Consider the following 14,269-nt stretch of genomic DNA (forward strand, 5'->3'; position numbering starts at 1 on the left):
ACACTGTTACTCTGAAAATATGATACTATTGTATTTTTGCCTTGAATCTACATAAGCTCTATGCACTGACTGACCAATGAGTTTTTAAAGGGATAGTTCACCAAAAATGAAAATTCTAAGTTTACCCTAATAAAGCGATTACAATGTAATTTTGGCAATATTGCGATTATGTAAACACAATCATTTGATAAAAATAATGCGATTAAGCTCATAAACACAGTATAATCATATGGCGTACACAGCTTTTACACAGTACACAGTATGCGACCATATAAACACTTCAAGCGCATCTATACCACACTAACTGAAGTAAGCATGTCTTTTAGTAACAAACCTTAAGCGCAAATTCGCTTTAAACTTGACATCAACACAACCCGCTGTCAGCAGTCTGCATTCATCCAGAAACAGTTCAAAAGACGCTTCTTCAAATAATTTTGTCTTCATTACGGGACCACATAACAAAATACGTCCACAAGAACGTTTTGTGATAACACAAGTAAAAGTTTGGTTACAAACATTCCTCAAAATATCTTCCTTAGTTTTCTTCATAAAAATAAATTTATACAGGTTTGTAACAACATGAGAGTGAGTAAATGAGGACAGAATTTTCATTTTAGAGTGAACTATCCCTTTAACTATATCCTGCCTGGGAATTGCTAATGTCCAAACAAAATTAAACACATATAAAAGCATGGCAATATAATATCTGATTCATTCTGCCTAGTTGTGAGGCATAGTTTGATGTTTGAAGAGATAAATGTTAGGGTTGGCAGAGCCTACAGTGTAGGTTTGATGCATAAGAATCAGTCGGCCATCTAAAGAGTCCTGTCTCCAATTTTTTTAAGCATAAACGTCACTTAAATGCATTATCCTTTGTATTTTGTTATTAAGCAAATGTGTCTTGTTTTATGGATGCTTGATATTTTAATTGCAAAACTACTTAGGCTATAGACGGTTTCAGCAGTAACAACATAAACAAGGGTCTGTCGCGGTACGCACGTAACTTCCGGTAAATTCCGCTAATAATAAATAATAACAAAGTACTTTAAACGTAGTTTATTTATATAACAAGCAAAACAACAACACATAGATTACATAGGAAACCAAAACATTTGTTATTTTCGACGAGGCATTTGTTCAAGAGATCAGTTTAGCAACTAGTCAGACCATTAAAAAAACGAAACTGGAAGTAAAGTTCGGATCCAGACGTGTATCACGTGCGTCCGATGAAACCGTCTATAGTAGTTTGTAGCCTGGCAAGATACAGTTCAAGTAACTTCCCTATCATGACATATTAAATTACTGTGTAGAATTACTATGCAGATTTCATTGTTAGGAAAAACAATTAAGATATTAAAGTTTACAGCAGTTAAATTATTTTGAAAATTCATGTGCAGTTGTTCACATTTAAAACAGTAAGAGAGCAATGTTTGGATTCAATGTTAAAATGTATTAAATTTAAATTATAATGATATATAACTATCACAGAAAGAGCATCAATCAAATATTGTTATTTATTTACCCACAGTGACAGTGAGTAGCTTACATAGTTGGCTTCTTGTCTAATTTTTTTGTAAGACTACTGCATCAATGCCAACATTTGTACTATACAAGGCCTCGTTCTACTCTCACAATGAAAGGCTATTTTGTTCTGATGAACTGTGAAATGCATGAAATCTGTGACAAAACATATAAGACAACCATGTAGAGATAAGTGAGTTTTTAAGGATGTAGACCACTATATAATTTATATAAAAATGTAATGTAAAATGATTTAGTTTTAATCTTTGGATTATATAAATATGTACAAACCAATATTTTCATAAATTAAATACAGTTTACCGCAGAAAATCATAGCCTTGGGTCTTTGGCACCCATGGCTGTGACACTGTAGGTAAAAACAAATTGTAATGCCCCAAAACAACATTGCTTAGGTAATTTAAATGACGTAGGTCCACTTTTAGGAAAGTGTTCATTCATTATTTACTGCAAAGTTTAAGAGTACGTGACCCAATGGTGTAACGTTTAGATCACTTGAAGGTATGTTGCTTTGAAGTCCGTTCCCAAGGCATTTTTGGCATTACATTTATAAATCCCTGAGTTCATGAGGCCTGGGTCCTGTATGACCAAATTACCCTCCTCTGTCATGTGAAATCCATTCTGTCCTGTGAAGCGATTATTGGGTACAAGTGTGGTACGTCCAGGAAGAGTCCAAGAAATCTCTGGTTTGGGTGTGCCAGCAGCTATGCAATTGAGAATCACAGGGGACCCCTTTCTAACTCTGAGTATTGAAGGGGGGGCATGAGTGATTTGAGGTGGAAACACCATAATACTTACTGGATACGACAATGTTGATGATCCAAATGTGTTTGTTGCTTTGCAGGTATAAGTTCCTCTATCAAACTTGGAAGTTTCTTTTACCTGAAGTGTGCCATTAGATAAATAAGTTACTCTTCCAATAACCTGAGGCTTGTCCAAGACCAGGCCATTAGGAAGAGTCCATGTAATTGTTGCCTGAGGCCACCCATCCACTGTGCATGGCATATTTAAAGTCTGTCCAAATGAAATCTTCATAGTAGCAGGTGTACTTCTGATATGAGGCTTTTGTCCAGGTTCTAAAGTGTAACGCTTTTCTGCTTGTCCAGCTATATTTTTGGCTAGGCAACGATACACACCTTTGTCGATGACAAGTGGCCGTGTGATGTGTAAAGTCCCATTTTCAAGGTAGTGTGTAAACCGCTGAAGTTTAATGCCTGGATTTAGTGCCGCTCCATTGGGTAGAATCCAAACAAACTCTGGCTTTGGTTTTCCAGTTGCTCGACACTCCAAAGCGATGTCATCACCATCTGGTTTGAGAGGAATAACTTCAATGTTTGGCACTGGAAAGCTTGGCTTCTCCGCAAGTGATGTAACTTCCAGGTCAATCGCTAGACTTGTTTCCCCCAAGTAATTTTTTGCTATGCACAGAAACCGACCTTCATCAGTCTTTCGAATGCCTCTAAGCTCAAGACTGCCATTTCTGTGGACTTGAAACCTGCCTCCAAAATATAGTGCAGGCAAAGTCATACCATAGGGTGTGGTCCAGGTTATCTGGGGCTCTGGTATACCCTCTGCTTTACAGTCCAGCAGTAGTGTTTGGTAGTACACAGCTAAAACTTTGTTCTCTGATCGTCCCCTTTTTCCATTAATTTGTGGCTCTTTAACCTGAACTAGAAGCTTTACATTTTTTATGTGATCTCCAGCTGGATTTCGTGCCACACAGGCATACTTGCCCTGGTCAGCCAAAGTCAGTTTTTTTATTATTAGAGTTCCATCATTCAGTATTTGGTATTTGACCGAAGATGAGGTAATCATCTCATTCCTCGGTGAGATCCAGATGATTGTTGATGGTGACACATCTGTAGCATCACACTTCATTTCGACTGATTGACCAAAAGTACCCCAAATCGACGCCTGATCCTGAAGAGATATTTGGGGTGAGTTTGGCACCACTTGTACACTTACTTTCATTGCATCTTCTCCCATGGTGTTCTTAGCATAACATGTATAATTGCCCTCATCTTTCTTTCTCATTTGTTGCAACAAAAGTGTGCCATTCCCAAAGATGATATAGCGGCGATTACGGATTCCACTGTCATCCGACTGGAGAGCATTGTTGATCATGGTGCCATCAGGGAGGCTCCATGATACCTCAGGGTCTGGAAGGCCAGAAGCTACACAGTCCACTAGGAAGTTCTCTCCATTAGCAACTCTTTTATGTTGTGCCCCAATGTTCTCTATCTTTGGTGGCCTCATGAGAACCTCTACTTGGAATAACTCCATGTCCTCACCATTTGGTCTTTGGTACATGCACAGATAATTGCCTCCATCTTTCTCAGTCAGTCTCAAAATTCTCAAGGTGCCGTTGGGGAAAGCTGTGATGTGTCTTTGTGGACTAGGAACAAACAGAGAGAAATTGTTTACACCATAATATATGACAGCTGAACGCAATAATAGATTTAAAATATTGAAAGTGTTATTTGAACTCAATTAGAGTTGCAGAAATGTTAGTCACTGACATTATAATGACTGAAAAGGAATTGTGATATCTAACTGCTTTAAGTATCCTGTTGTACAGATGGACTGTTTGAAATAGACAAATTGACCTTGGATTGTGCTCAGTTACTGTATTGTCTAGATCAGCAGGGGTTGTTCAGGCTTTCTAGGCTGAGGAGGACTGCTTGTTTAATCTACACCAGGCACTGTTTGAACTACATGAGTGATGAAGCTGGCCTGCTGCGAGAGTATTACAAACTACAATTGAAATAAAGTGAAACTCCTAATCTTAATAAGAACTGACAACAAAGCTATCTAAACCTGATGTAAATTATCTGCTGGGGTGTTTTTGTCAAAGACATCTCTAAATTACTAAAGACACACTCTGTATTTCAAGAATATTCTTCACTATTGTTTGCTTTCTTGTGTCAATTGGCAGATAATGGTGATAGCAATGCCAAGAGTCGTGGGTTCAATTTAGCGAGAGCACGTTTTCTTGATTGTGCAAATCCGAATGCATTATAAGTTGCTTTGTATAAAATCATTTGCCAAATGCATAAATTTGAATTCTGTTTAAGATAAAATATTTTATTTAAAGGTCTACCAATATAACAAAAACAATGTTACCCAGCAAACAATCGTAAAATGTGCCTACGAAAAAATCTACGGCAAAGTCCTTATTTATAAAAACTGCCTTTGACATGGGAAACTGTATAGCGCCAAGCCCAAAAATAAATAAATGTAAAATGTAAAATAAATAAATAAAACTAAACACCTTGTAATCACTTTTACCTTTGCTTACTGTATGTGATGCAATATCACACACCTCACAAATTATTTTGACATTTGGTCTATATTTTACCTATAATAAAAACCTTAAATCTTGAAATTCATGAATCTTGAATTTCATGAACAATGAAATGACAGCTATGCATTTGCTAAGAGACATAATGTTAAATTTATTCAGTTTTTATATTCTACTTTTAATACTTTAGGTTTTCTTCAAATATTTACATAGGCCTATATGTAGCATGCTACCTGTAGTGATGTTCCAGCAGGATTTTAGATGGCAGTCTCCAGACCGTGCCTCTGTGGGAGCCTGTAGACTCTGGACAGTGCAGAAAAACTGTGGAGCCGTATGTAGCCGTGACACTGTGTTGCTGGGATAAGCCTTTCCAGGGACCTGGAGTCTCTTGCCTAATGTCCATCTGCACCGTTCTTTTAACAAAGCCCACTGGATTGGCAGCTAAACACTCATACATCCCTGAATCAATGGGACTGACATTCTTTATATAAAGTGTTCCATTAGGGAAAATAAATAATCGCTTTGCAATGAACTGTGTGGGCTTCATTTGTGATCCATCAGGAAGAACCCACTTAATGAGAGGGGGTGGCTCTCCTTTAGCAGTGCAATCCACATAAATGCTCTTGCCAACATTCATAAATATACTTTCAGATGCAACCTCAACAATTGTCGGTGGTAGGGCTACAACATGAACGTGGTATGTCAGTGTATCTGCCCCTGCTGCATTGCTGGCAATACACTTATAATCACCTTTATTGGAAAAATTTGCAGAGTGAACACTCAACGTTCCATTTGGAGAAAGGGATACTCTGTGGTTAAGGGTACCAACATCTCGCACAAATGTCTTATCTGGAAGTATCCATGAGATCTGAGCTTCTGGTTTTCCAACAGCAACACAGTCCAAACTTGCTGGTTTCCCTAAATACACAGAGACATCTCTGGCTTTTGAATTGATGATTTTTGGAGGCTGAGTTTGCACAACGAGTGTAACTACCATACGGTCTGAGCCAAATTTGTTTTGTGCTGTGCAGAGGTACTGGCCTCTGTCTTGCAACTGGACATTCTTTATCACAAATGTTCCATTTAAAAGGACTTCAAATCTTTGTCCATGTTTGGTATTTGCATGAATTGTTGCACCTGTACAAATGATACACAAAGTATTGTTACAGAAGTATCATCAGAATTAATGAAAAGATTAATAAAATCATCAGAATAAATACTAAATTACAAAAAATACTGGATAAACAGGATAAATATTTGTTTAAATATTATATAAATATTTTCCGATACACATTTTTTCAGAAAAAAACACAATTATCAAATAGCACTTTTCCCTCGGCTTACTCTACTTTGGCTTGGCTTGCTTTTCACCCTAGTTTAGTACCGCTTCAAAGTGGGTTGTACTTTAGATTTATTGTTATAGTTGTGCCACCTTCACTGCCATGACATCAACACAAACGCACAGGAGCAATGGAACATATATGGAAATGTGTTCTCACCACGTGAATGTTTTTGCATTGCTGAAAAGGGGGTTTGGAAACAAGTACAATAAATCGCAGACAACAAAATAACTTGTCACCCACAAGTAAGGTTTGTAAAAAATCTACCAACCTGTGGAAACTTTGGTCCATGAAACATCAGGTGTCGGGTCCCCTGATGATTTACAAGACAGCAGGACATCTGTTTCTGCCAGAGCAGATACAGTAACAGATTGAGTTGTGATCCTGGGTTTGATGCCACTTCCTATCAAGTTTGGAAAGGGAATGGCAGTGCTCAGTTTCTTTGCTCCAAACTGACTGTAATGCCATCGACTACCATATGACACACTAGCTGTGGCAGGTGGTTTGTTTGCATGTACCAAGACAGATGCGGGAGTCACAGGCTTGTAGATACTTGGGAAGTTTGGTGCTTGGTGTGGCTGAGTGGTGGAGAGAATTGTTTTTGGTTTAGAAGTAACAAACTTTCCCAGGAGGGCTAGTCTATATGCATCAAGCTGTGATTGTCTATATCTGTTTCTGAGCCTGTTAAGAAGCAAGTGGTCTCGTACACGAGACATAGAGTTGACATGTGGAGCTATGGTCCTAGCAAGGGAAGCTGTTACTACCTCCAAAGTTGTTGGTTTAGCTGTCTGAGCAGTGATTTGAGGTTGATTGGTTACCCCTGAACCCCTACCTCCTGTCTGCAGAAAATACCAAGCTTTGTCTTGGGAGGGACGTTGTCTTGAAGAATAAACTGTGGGCCAGATTGGAATGCCATGGTTGTTGGCCCTGAATCGGTGCAGAGTGTGGGGACTTGGTGTAACTGAGACTTGTTTTTTTAGTGTATTCTTTTGGATTAACCAGGGGTGGAGAGGCACATCTTGAATGTCAGGTTTTATTCCCCAGGTATAAACTCTCTGTCTTTCTAAATAAGTTAAGGTTGGTTTCTCAGTTACGTGTGCTCTTTGTGTCACTGGAGGATTTGTGTTGCCGCTTTGAACTTTAGGGATTGTCATTGATGTTATCAGCCTTGTCTTTTCATTACTTGTCTTGCTGTTAGTTTTCAAAATAACCTCTCTGTTGTCATTTTCATACCTGTTGATGGCTCTGGGGGCAGGTGTAACAGAAACTTCTTCAGTTTCTTGCTGAGCTGTTGTAATGATATGTTGAATCGACACATGGTACTTTTCTTTGTCTTCAAATGCATTTTGCTTGTTTTCTTTTCTGAGTGTTGTTTGGGGTACTTTAAGAGGATCTTCTGTCACTGGCAAAGCTAAGCTTTCAGTTACTGGAATATATGAGACAGAACCTGCCAAGGTCATCAAAGATGTGGCTTTTTTGCTTTGGTTTGAAGTATAAGAGTCAGTAATTGTCACTGGACTATTCTTAGGGATCCATATCTTGGTTGGAGACTGAGTCACTGGGACAGATATAGTTGGAGTTGGGGTGAAATTTGGTTTCTTTGGACGCAATCTACGTGATGGAGGCCTACGGTGTCTATATGGAAATCTTCGCCTTTGGTTCCAAATGGGATTATTGTTAGCCCTAATTCTTTCTTCTATTGTGTGTCTATCTACCTGTTTTGCCAGCTGAGTACTATGTTCAGGTACTGTTGTAGAGTCTATGTGTGCTAAAGTCAAATCTGAAACGTTGGAATCACTTGTCTTGTGTTTTGATTCGTTTTCTTGGGAAGTATCTTGTTTTATGTGCGCTCTGTGGGGTGGCAGTTCCAGCTGTGTTGTAGTGAAATTTTGTATACTTGAACTTGTGCTGGCACTGCTAGCTGTAGCATCTGTTCTGGTCATTAGAGTTGTATCCTCTGACAAAGGAGTGGGGGTTATAATCACTGTAGTCTTTGTCACCATTTTTGATGTGGTTGTTGTAACTGGTATTGCTGGTGTGGTTGGGATTTTTGCATTAGCTTTAGCAACAATCTGTTTCCAGTGGCTTGGGTCAACCTCTTTGACCGAGTTATTAGGTTTCCTCACAGCTTCTTTGATTTTCTTTCCTTTTGCATTTTGTCGGAAAAGGCCTCCTTTGAGTTTATCATCCACTTTTTGATGAGTGACTTTAGCAGATGGTCGTTTGATTTCCTCAAATCCCGACCCTTCGCTGTCCTCCATTTCAAAGAGAGGTGATTCACCCTCAGAGATTGTAACACCTCTTTGCACTTCTTCCTTTTCACCGGTTACAACAACAAGATGAGACAACATGTCTGCTCCATAAAGGTTAATTGCCAAACAACTGTACTCTCCAGCATCCTCATATGTCATTTTTTTGATGATCAGAGTGTTGTTCTGTGATACGGAGACCCTTCCTTTCATGTCTGATGCTTTTAGAATCTGATGATTTGGCAAGTACCATCTGGTCTCCACTGGCTTTGTAGAATTTACTGAACAGGGGAGATTTAGAGAGTCTCCATTTTCTACAGACATCTTCTTTCCATTTAAGTCACTAGGACTTAAGAGGCGCATCCTGACTGTAAGTCTAAAAGACACAATGTCAACATCAGTGTTTGTCCTCACAAAGCAATGATACAGTCCAGAGTCTGCTATACTTGTGTTTTTTATAACTAATGTATTATTCTCCACCCTTACTTTATGGGAGTCAGTTTGATCCAAGGTTGTTAAGTCTGGAAGAATCCACTCCACATACTGATGCCCTGAGCTGAGCACATTGCACTCCAGACTGACCTCAGAATGCTCTAGTACTGATTGAATTCTCCCTGGAGCTCCTCTTTGGATGATAGCCCAGGAAGAGATTGTGTCTTCCTCATTCCCTCTTCCGATAATGTGCTTTGATACAAACGTGGAAAAGTTCATCACCAGTTTCTTTGTTGTGGTTTTGCGCCTATTAAGCTGAAGGGTGACCCTTGGTTGTAAAAGCCAGTCGGGTTCAGCCATTAAGTGTCCTTTAAGGTCTGTAAAATATGGTGAGTCCTCACTTGTTGCTTGAGAGTACTGAAAAGTCACCTTTGAAGAATTTCCAAGATTAATTCCTCGTTCTAAAATAGCAGGGCTTTCATAGTAGTAGGCAATCAACCTCCACAAGTTCTGTAAAGCGTCCCTGTCAATCTCACACTCCAGGAAGGTCCGCAGAGTCACATTGACAACAATCTCATCTGTTCCTTTGACTGGCTCCCACAATATAGTGGTGCCTTCAACAGGACGTGCTACATCACAAGCCACATGGGCCTGATTCCCATGGCTGTCAGAGAGAATGAAGGTCAGGTGGCCTAGAGGGCGCTCCAGGTCCTTAATGTATGGGATGTCTGGCTCCTGGTCTTCCCAAATGCTGCTTTCCCCAATTTTCAGTGGAGACTGGAGAGTGGGTCGGTCGCAAGTGAGCTGGTTCTTTGAAAGCAGGAAGATCTGACTATTGTTCAGGGATTGTGGTGAGGCACATACAGCACAGTTGCCACCGTCTACAGACTCCCGGTCCTTTTTGCACTTAATAACTCCTAGAAAGAGAAAATATTTCAGAAAAATTTTTTTCTTTATTTACGTTGTAGTTCTTTGTATAATTGTACTCATTCAACTAAAAATTTTATGTAACAATACAATGCATCTAAGATATGGATGACAAATATAACAATTTTGAATAAATGGTGCATAAACACACCATCTGAGATGTTTGACGTGTTTATGTGCAACAGCATTGTTTGTTGGTATTACATCAAGCTCTAAGTGAGTGGTGAAAAGGTTTTCAAATGTTTGAAAATTCAATCTAAGAAGTTTCACCCTCATGGTTTTTGTCCCACTCCAAGAGCCAGTGTAATTGGCAGTCACAGGTCCATGGATTTCCATGCAGCGAGAGAACTTCTAGCTTGCTAAAGTGCTGCAGAGTGCCAGGCAACAGGTATTCCAGCTGGTTGTCTGCCAGATGCAGGTGCCTCAGTCCTGAAGTCCAAAATGTGCCCAAAACTGACACAGTAATGAATGTGTGTGGGTGGAGGTCTTTTAATCGGTTTGACTCCAGTTGCAAAAGCTTTAATGATGTGAGTCCATTGAAGGAAAAGGGCTCAATAAAATCAATAAGGTTGTGGTCCAGATGTAGTCGTACGAGGCTTGTCAGGCCCTCGAACAAGCTGGGGTCAACTCTTTTAAGTTTGTTATAGCTTAACTTAAGTAGCTGTGGAAACAACAAAAAAACCTGTTACACCAAATAATTTTCTTATTCATGTCTCAGAAGCATTTTTATAGTCTGATGGTAAAGTGGCATGCTGTAGCACTACTGTAAAATGTAAACATACTCAGCTTAATGAATTCTTTTCATATAATTATAAACAAAGTCATGTAACTTTTTATCAATACATACCTGAAGGGAATGGAGATGGTAAAACGATCCTGAAGACACAGAACCAATATCATTTCCATGGAGCATAAGCATTTCCAGTTGCCGCAGATTTGCAAAATCTGAAGACCCAACATTTCCAATGCTGTTATAGCTTTACAGTAGACAAAGTAATTTTGTGAGTCACAGAGTAATCAACCCTTTATACCACAAATACTAAATTTAATTTCAGTACATATCAAACTCTGCAAACAAATGCTAGACATTTTAACATAACTATCATTTCGACATCATCTATCATTTAAAACCTAACAAAAGCCTTTTTTAATAAAATGTTTAGCTTGAAATGTGTCCTTGCTTCCATCTTTTTATGTTGCGTCCACTTCATTAGAATTGTGACCCTGTCTGTGAAATTCAGGCTAAAGTTTCATGATCTAATTAATTTTACATTGTTTTCAATCTTCGGCTTCGCCTTAGTCAATATTAAATAGGGTATGTTTGTAATGTGTTAGTTTGGTCTGTTAGCTGAAATCCTAAACTCAGTTTTCAGTTAATCACATTAAATCAAAGTATCTCACCCTAGGTTGAGCCTTTCTGTGTCTTGGGGTATGTTGCGTGGGGTAGAGAGGAGGTGACGAAAGGTACAGTGAACTTCCTTAGGGCTGGGGCAACTGCAGGACCTCGGACACGCATACAGGCATGAGGGTAAGATGAGCAGCAGTGACAGAGCTGCCAACATTAGGACAGCAGGTACACCCACAGGAGCCATGTCCCTCTCATGCCATTATCTAATTTGAGATCAGCAAGAAAGAAAAGCTGAGATTAATATACAAGGCATAGAGTGTAAAAATAGTAAATGGACCAAGTAACCAAAATATGTCTTACTAGTGTATAAATAACTGACACATAAAATTGGAGATCACTGTACCTTTTGTGTTTACTACATTTGTAATTTTACCACACATGACAGTGTGTGATGACTCGTGAACCTAAGAAAGTTGTTTGTAATCCAGACTAGCACAAATAACATTGTACCATATTGCTGGTTTTAAGACCACTGTTGTTCAAGTTTTTCAACATTATTCAAATTTTTTATTTTCTGCCCAGCAAGCAATAGCCATCACTTCACAGGTTAACTATAGACCTCATATAGTCTGCCTATGAGTAACCCCCGTCTAGCCAAAATAACTTTGATTACATATCGTTTTTTCTGGAAAAAACTTGAGAGAGATATGAACATTTTTCATGTAAGCAAAGTCAACAGTGAGTTTGATTTCATTTTTTTTAATTTGATTTCATTTATTTTTGGGCCATGGTTAAACATCTATTAAATTTTCACTGACAGCCCAAATGTTGGCTTGTTTTTTAGCCTAATGTGTAATATGGGCTGTGTTTGGACGGCTAGTTTAGACATATTTAAAACAAAAAAATTGCTTGCTGAATTCATACAGTAATTATACATACAATAAACTACATTACAATTACAGTAACAATGTGAAATTACACCAAATAATTGCAGGTACTTGTCATTGAATCATTATGTACACTGTAAATGTATGTTATAAAGAAGATTTCGGATCTAGACCTTTGTGTATGCATCGTGTACATATTGCATTGGTATTTCTTTTAGAGCAATATCTGTCCTTCCCCACAGAGCTGCTGAGCTCACGTAATAAATCATTGCTCAAGTATTTGTCTCGGGAAGAGTTTTGCATGGGTTTCCTATCACAAGCTGGCAACTTCTCTACAGCCCAATTACACAAACAATCTTTAAGAGGAATAAGACAAGCGCGACACTTCCTAAATACAAAAATATTTATATTCCAGGGTGCAGAAAAGATGATTACCAATCTGTTTTGCATTTTTATTACTTTTCTGCCAGCTTAGTTTGAGCAAATGCCTAATCTATTCTTGCTTCCTTCAGAACAGCTTCAAAGGTGAAATGTCAGCAATGATTTATTTATCTGTCAGAGGCTCAATGATGACCCATGATGACTCAGACTGTTTAAGTCTTTCTATACTCCTGTTTCTGCCGCGTTCAGCTGTTTGTATGTAACTACACCATACTAGTGCCATATCAACTGAATGTATTTACATGGGACTGTTAACAAACTCAACAAAGTAGGGTCACTGATTTGGTATATGGTTTAATAGTTATACTCTCTTCTCTTAAAAAAACAGTAACATTTCTCTTAACAAACAATGATACAGTATGCTTATGAAGTCATGCATATGCCAAAATCACAAATATTCATAAACATTCAAAGAAACTGTCTAAATTACATGTACATTAATGGGATATATATTTATATATTTCCTGTAGAAAAGTTCTAGTGGCTTATGCAATACAAATACTAAGTTTCTTGAATCTTTAGATCTTTAGAATAAAACTCTTACAGGAATTAACTCCGACTTTACTTTTGAGGACATGATTTATCTTGAAAATTGGTCTTTGTAGGCTTTTCTTACTGAACTATAGGTCAAGTGGTTATTTTTTAGATGAAAATAAATTAAGCTGTGCTTAGGACCTCAGACAGGGGTTAACATAACATTAAATTTCAACAGGATTTTAAAGATGATGAAACCTCAGTGGATCTTTTGAAGTTAACTTTTCCTCAGGCTTTAGTTTACTTTTCACGCCAGTTCTTAGGCATGTGCATTTATTTAAAAAGGATAAACATGTTTAAATTCTGAGATTCCAATGAAACTACAAAGTTATAGTGTCTCCCATAGGGGAGCCAACATAAACATTTCAATATGCACTAGAATATTTATGACCGAGAAAGCTGAAAAAGAAAAAAATGGCATGCTATTTGTGGTAATTAGATGCTGAGACAGATCTCAACTTGCGTACCTTGGAACAAATATTGCGTCTTACCTTAAGATTCCTTTCGATGAAATGTAACAAGCGTAGATGAAGTGTGTAATTGTTTACAGATGACAGTCACGCTATTTTGTTTGTCCCCGTACCCTTAACTAAGCAGCAACTGTTGGGAACTCTGAGTGATGGAGGCTTAGCTGGAGAAAGTTAGAGTTTAGGAGCAGAAGTCAAGTACATCTGGAGAAGTGCTTAACTCCCACCTACACTCCTCCTCTGAGCTGGCCTGTACAGGGGGAGGGTTTGCCGGGAGACTTGGCCTCCATCCATTCCCTCTATACATCTCTCTCTTCCTCCAATACCTGTACCTCCTGATCTGATCGGGTGTAGCTGTTTCATGGGTGTAGCTGGGGCTGGGCTTTGCTCTCTCTCTCTCTCTCTCTCTCCCCCATTCTGTTCTTGTTTTTCTCACCCTTAAACACATTAATGACTGCAGGCATGCTTACGCGTCTAGCGTGCTCTGTCTACAAGTTTTCCCAGACCTTATTTTTATTACACGTCACTCTGGAATGCTTAATTCTGATTGGCCAGTGGCGACATTCTGAGGTTTGTTATTCCCAGATATCAGCCGCCTAAAATTAATAACACCTCTTCTGGGTACTGTGAGTCATCTTGACAGGTGCAGTTTAATGCTTACAAATGAATTCAATATAAAAATACATATTTAAGATTTTATTTACAAATGATTAAACCAATTGCATGTTTATCTTCTTTGAACTTTAAAATTGTTTGATGGTTTTCCTCATGGAAGCTAATAACATATGTCAAATCAATATTTTG

General features: G+C 38.4%; 1 protein-coding gene and 1 long non-coding RNA gene across 2 annotated transcripts in view; both read right to left on the minus strand.

Moving 5' to 3' along the window:
* The window catches only part of LOC141350025 (uncharacterized), a 341,096-nt gene that overhangs the window by 82,705 nt on the left and 244,122 nt on the right, over window positions 1-14,269 (minus strand). The window lies entirely within an intron of this gene.
* On the minus strand, window positions 17-13,864 carry LOC129422795 (matrix-remodeling-associated protein 5). Its single transcript, XM_055178902.2, has 7 exons — window positions 13,490-13,864; window positions 11,190-11,399; window positions 10,636-10,765; window positions 10,059-10,449; window positions 6,452-9,778; window positions 5,074-5,977; window positions 17-3,934 (listed from the first exon to the last, which is right to left on the minus strand). The coding sequence occupies exons 2-7, from the start codon at window positions 11,378-11,380 to the stop codon at window positions 2,026-2,028; spliced, it is 6,852 nt and encodes a 2,283-aa protein (XP_055034877.2). The 5' UTR covers window positions 11,381-11,399; window positions 13,490-13,864; the 3' UTR covers window positions 17-2,025.

Source organism: Misgurnus anguillicaudatus, chromosome 16 (genome assembly GCF_027580225.2).
Source record: "Misgurnus anguillicaudatus chromosome 16, ASM2758022v2, whole genome shotgun sequence".
Lineage (NCBI taxonomy): Eukaryota > Metazoa > Chordata > Actinopteri > Cypriniformes > Cobitidae > Misgurnus > Misgurnus anguillicaudatus.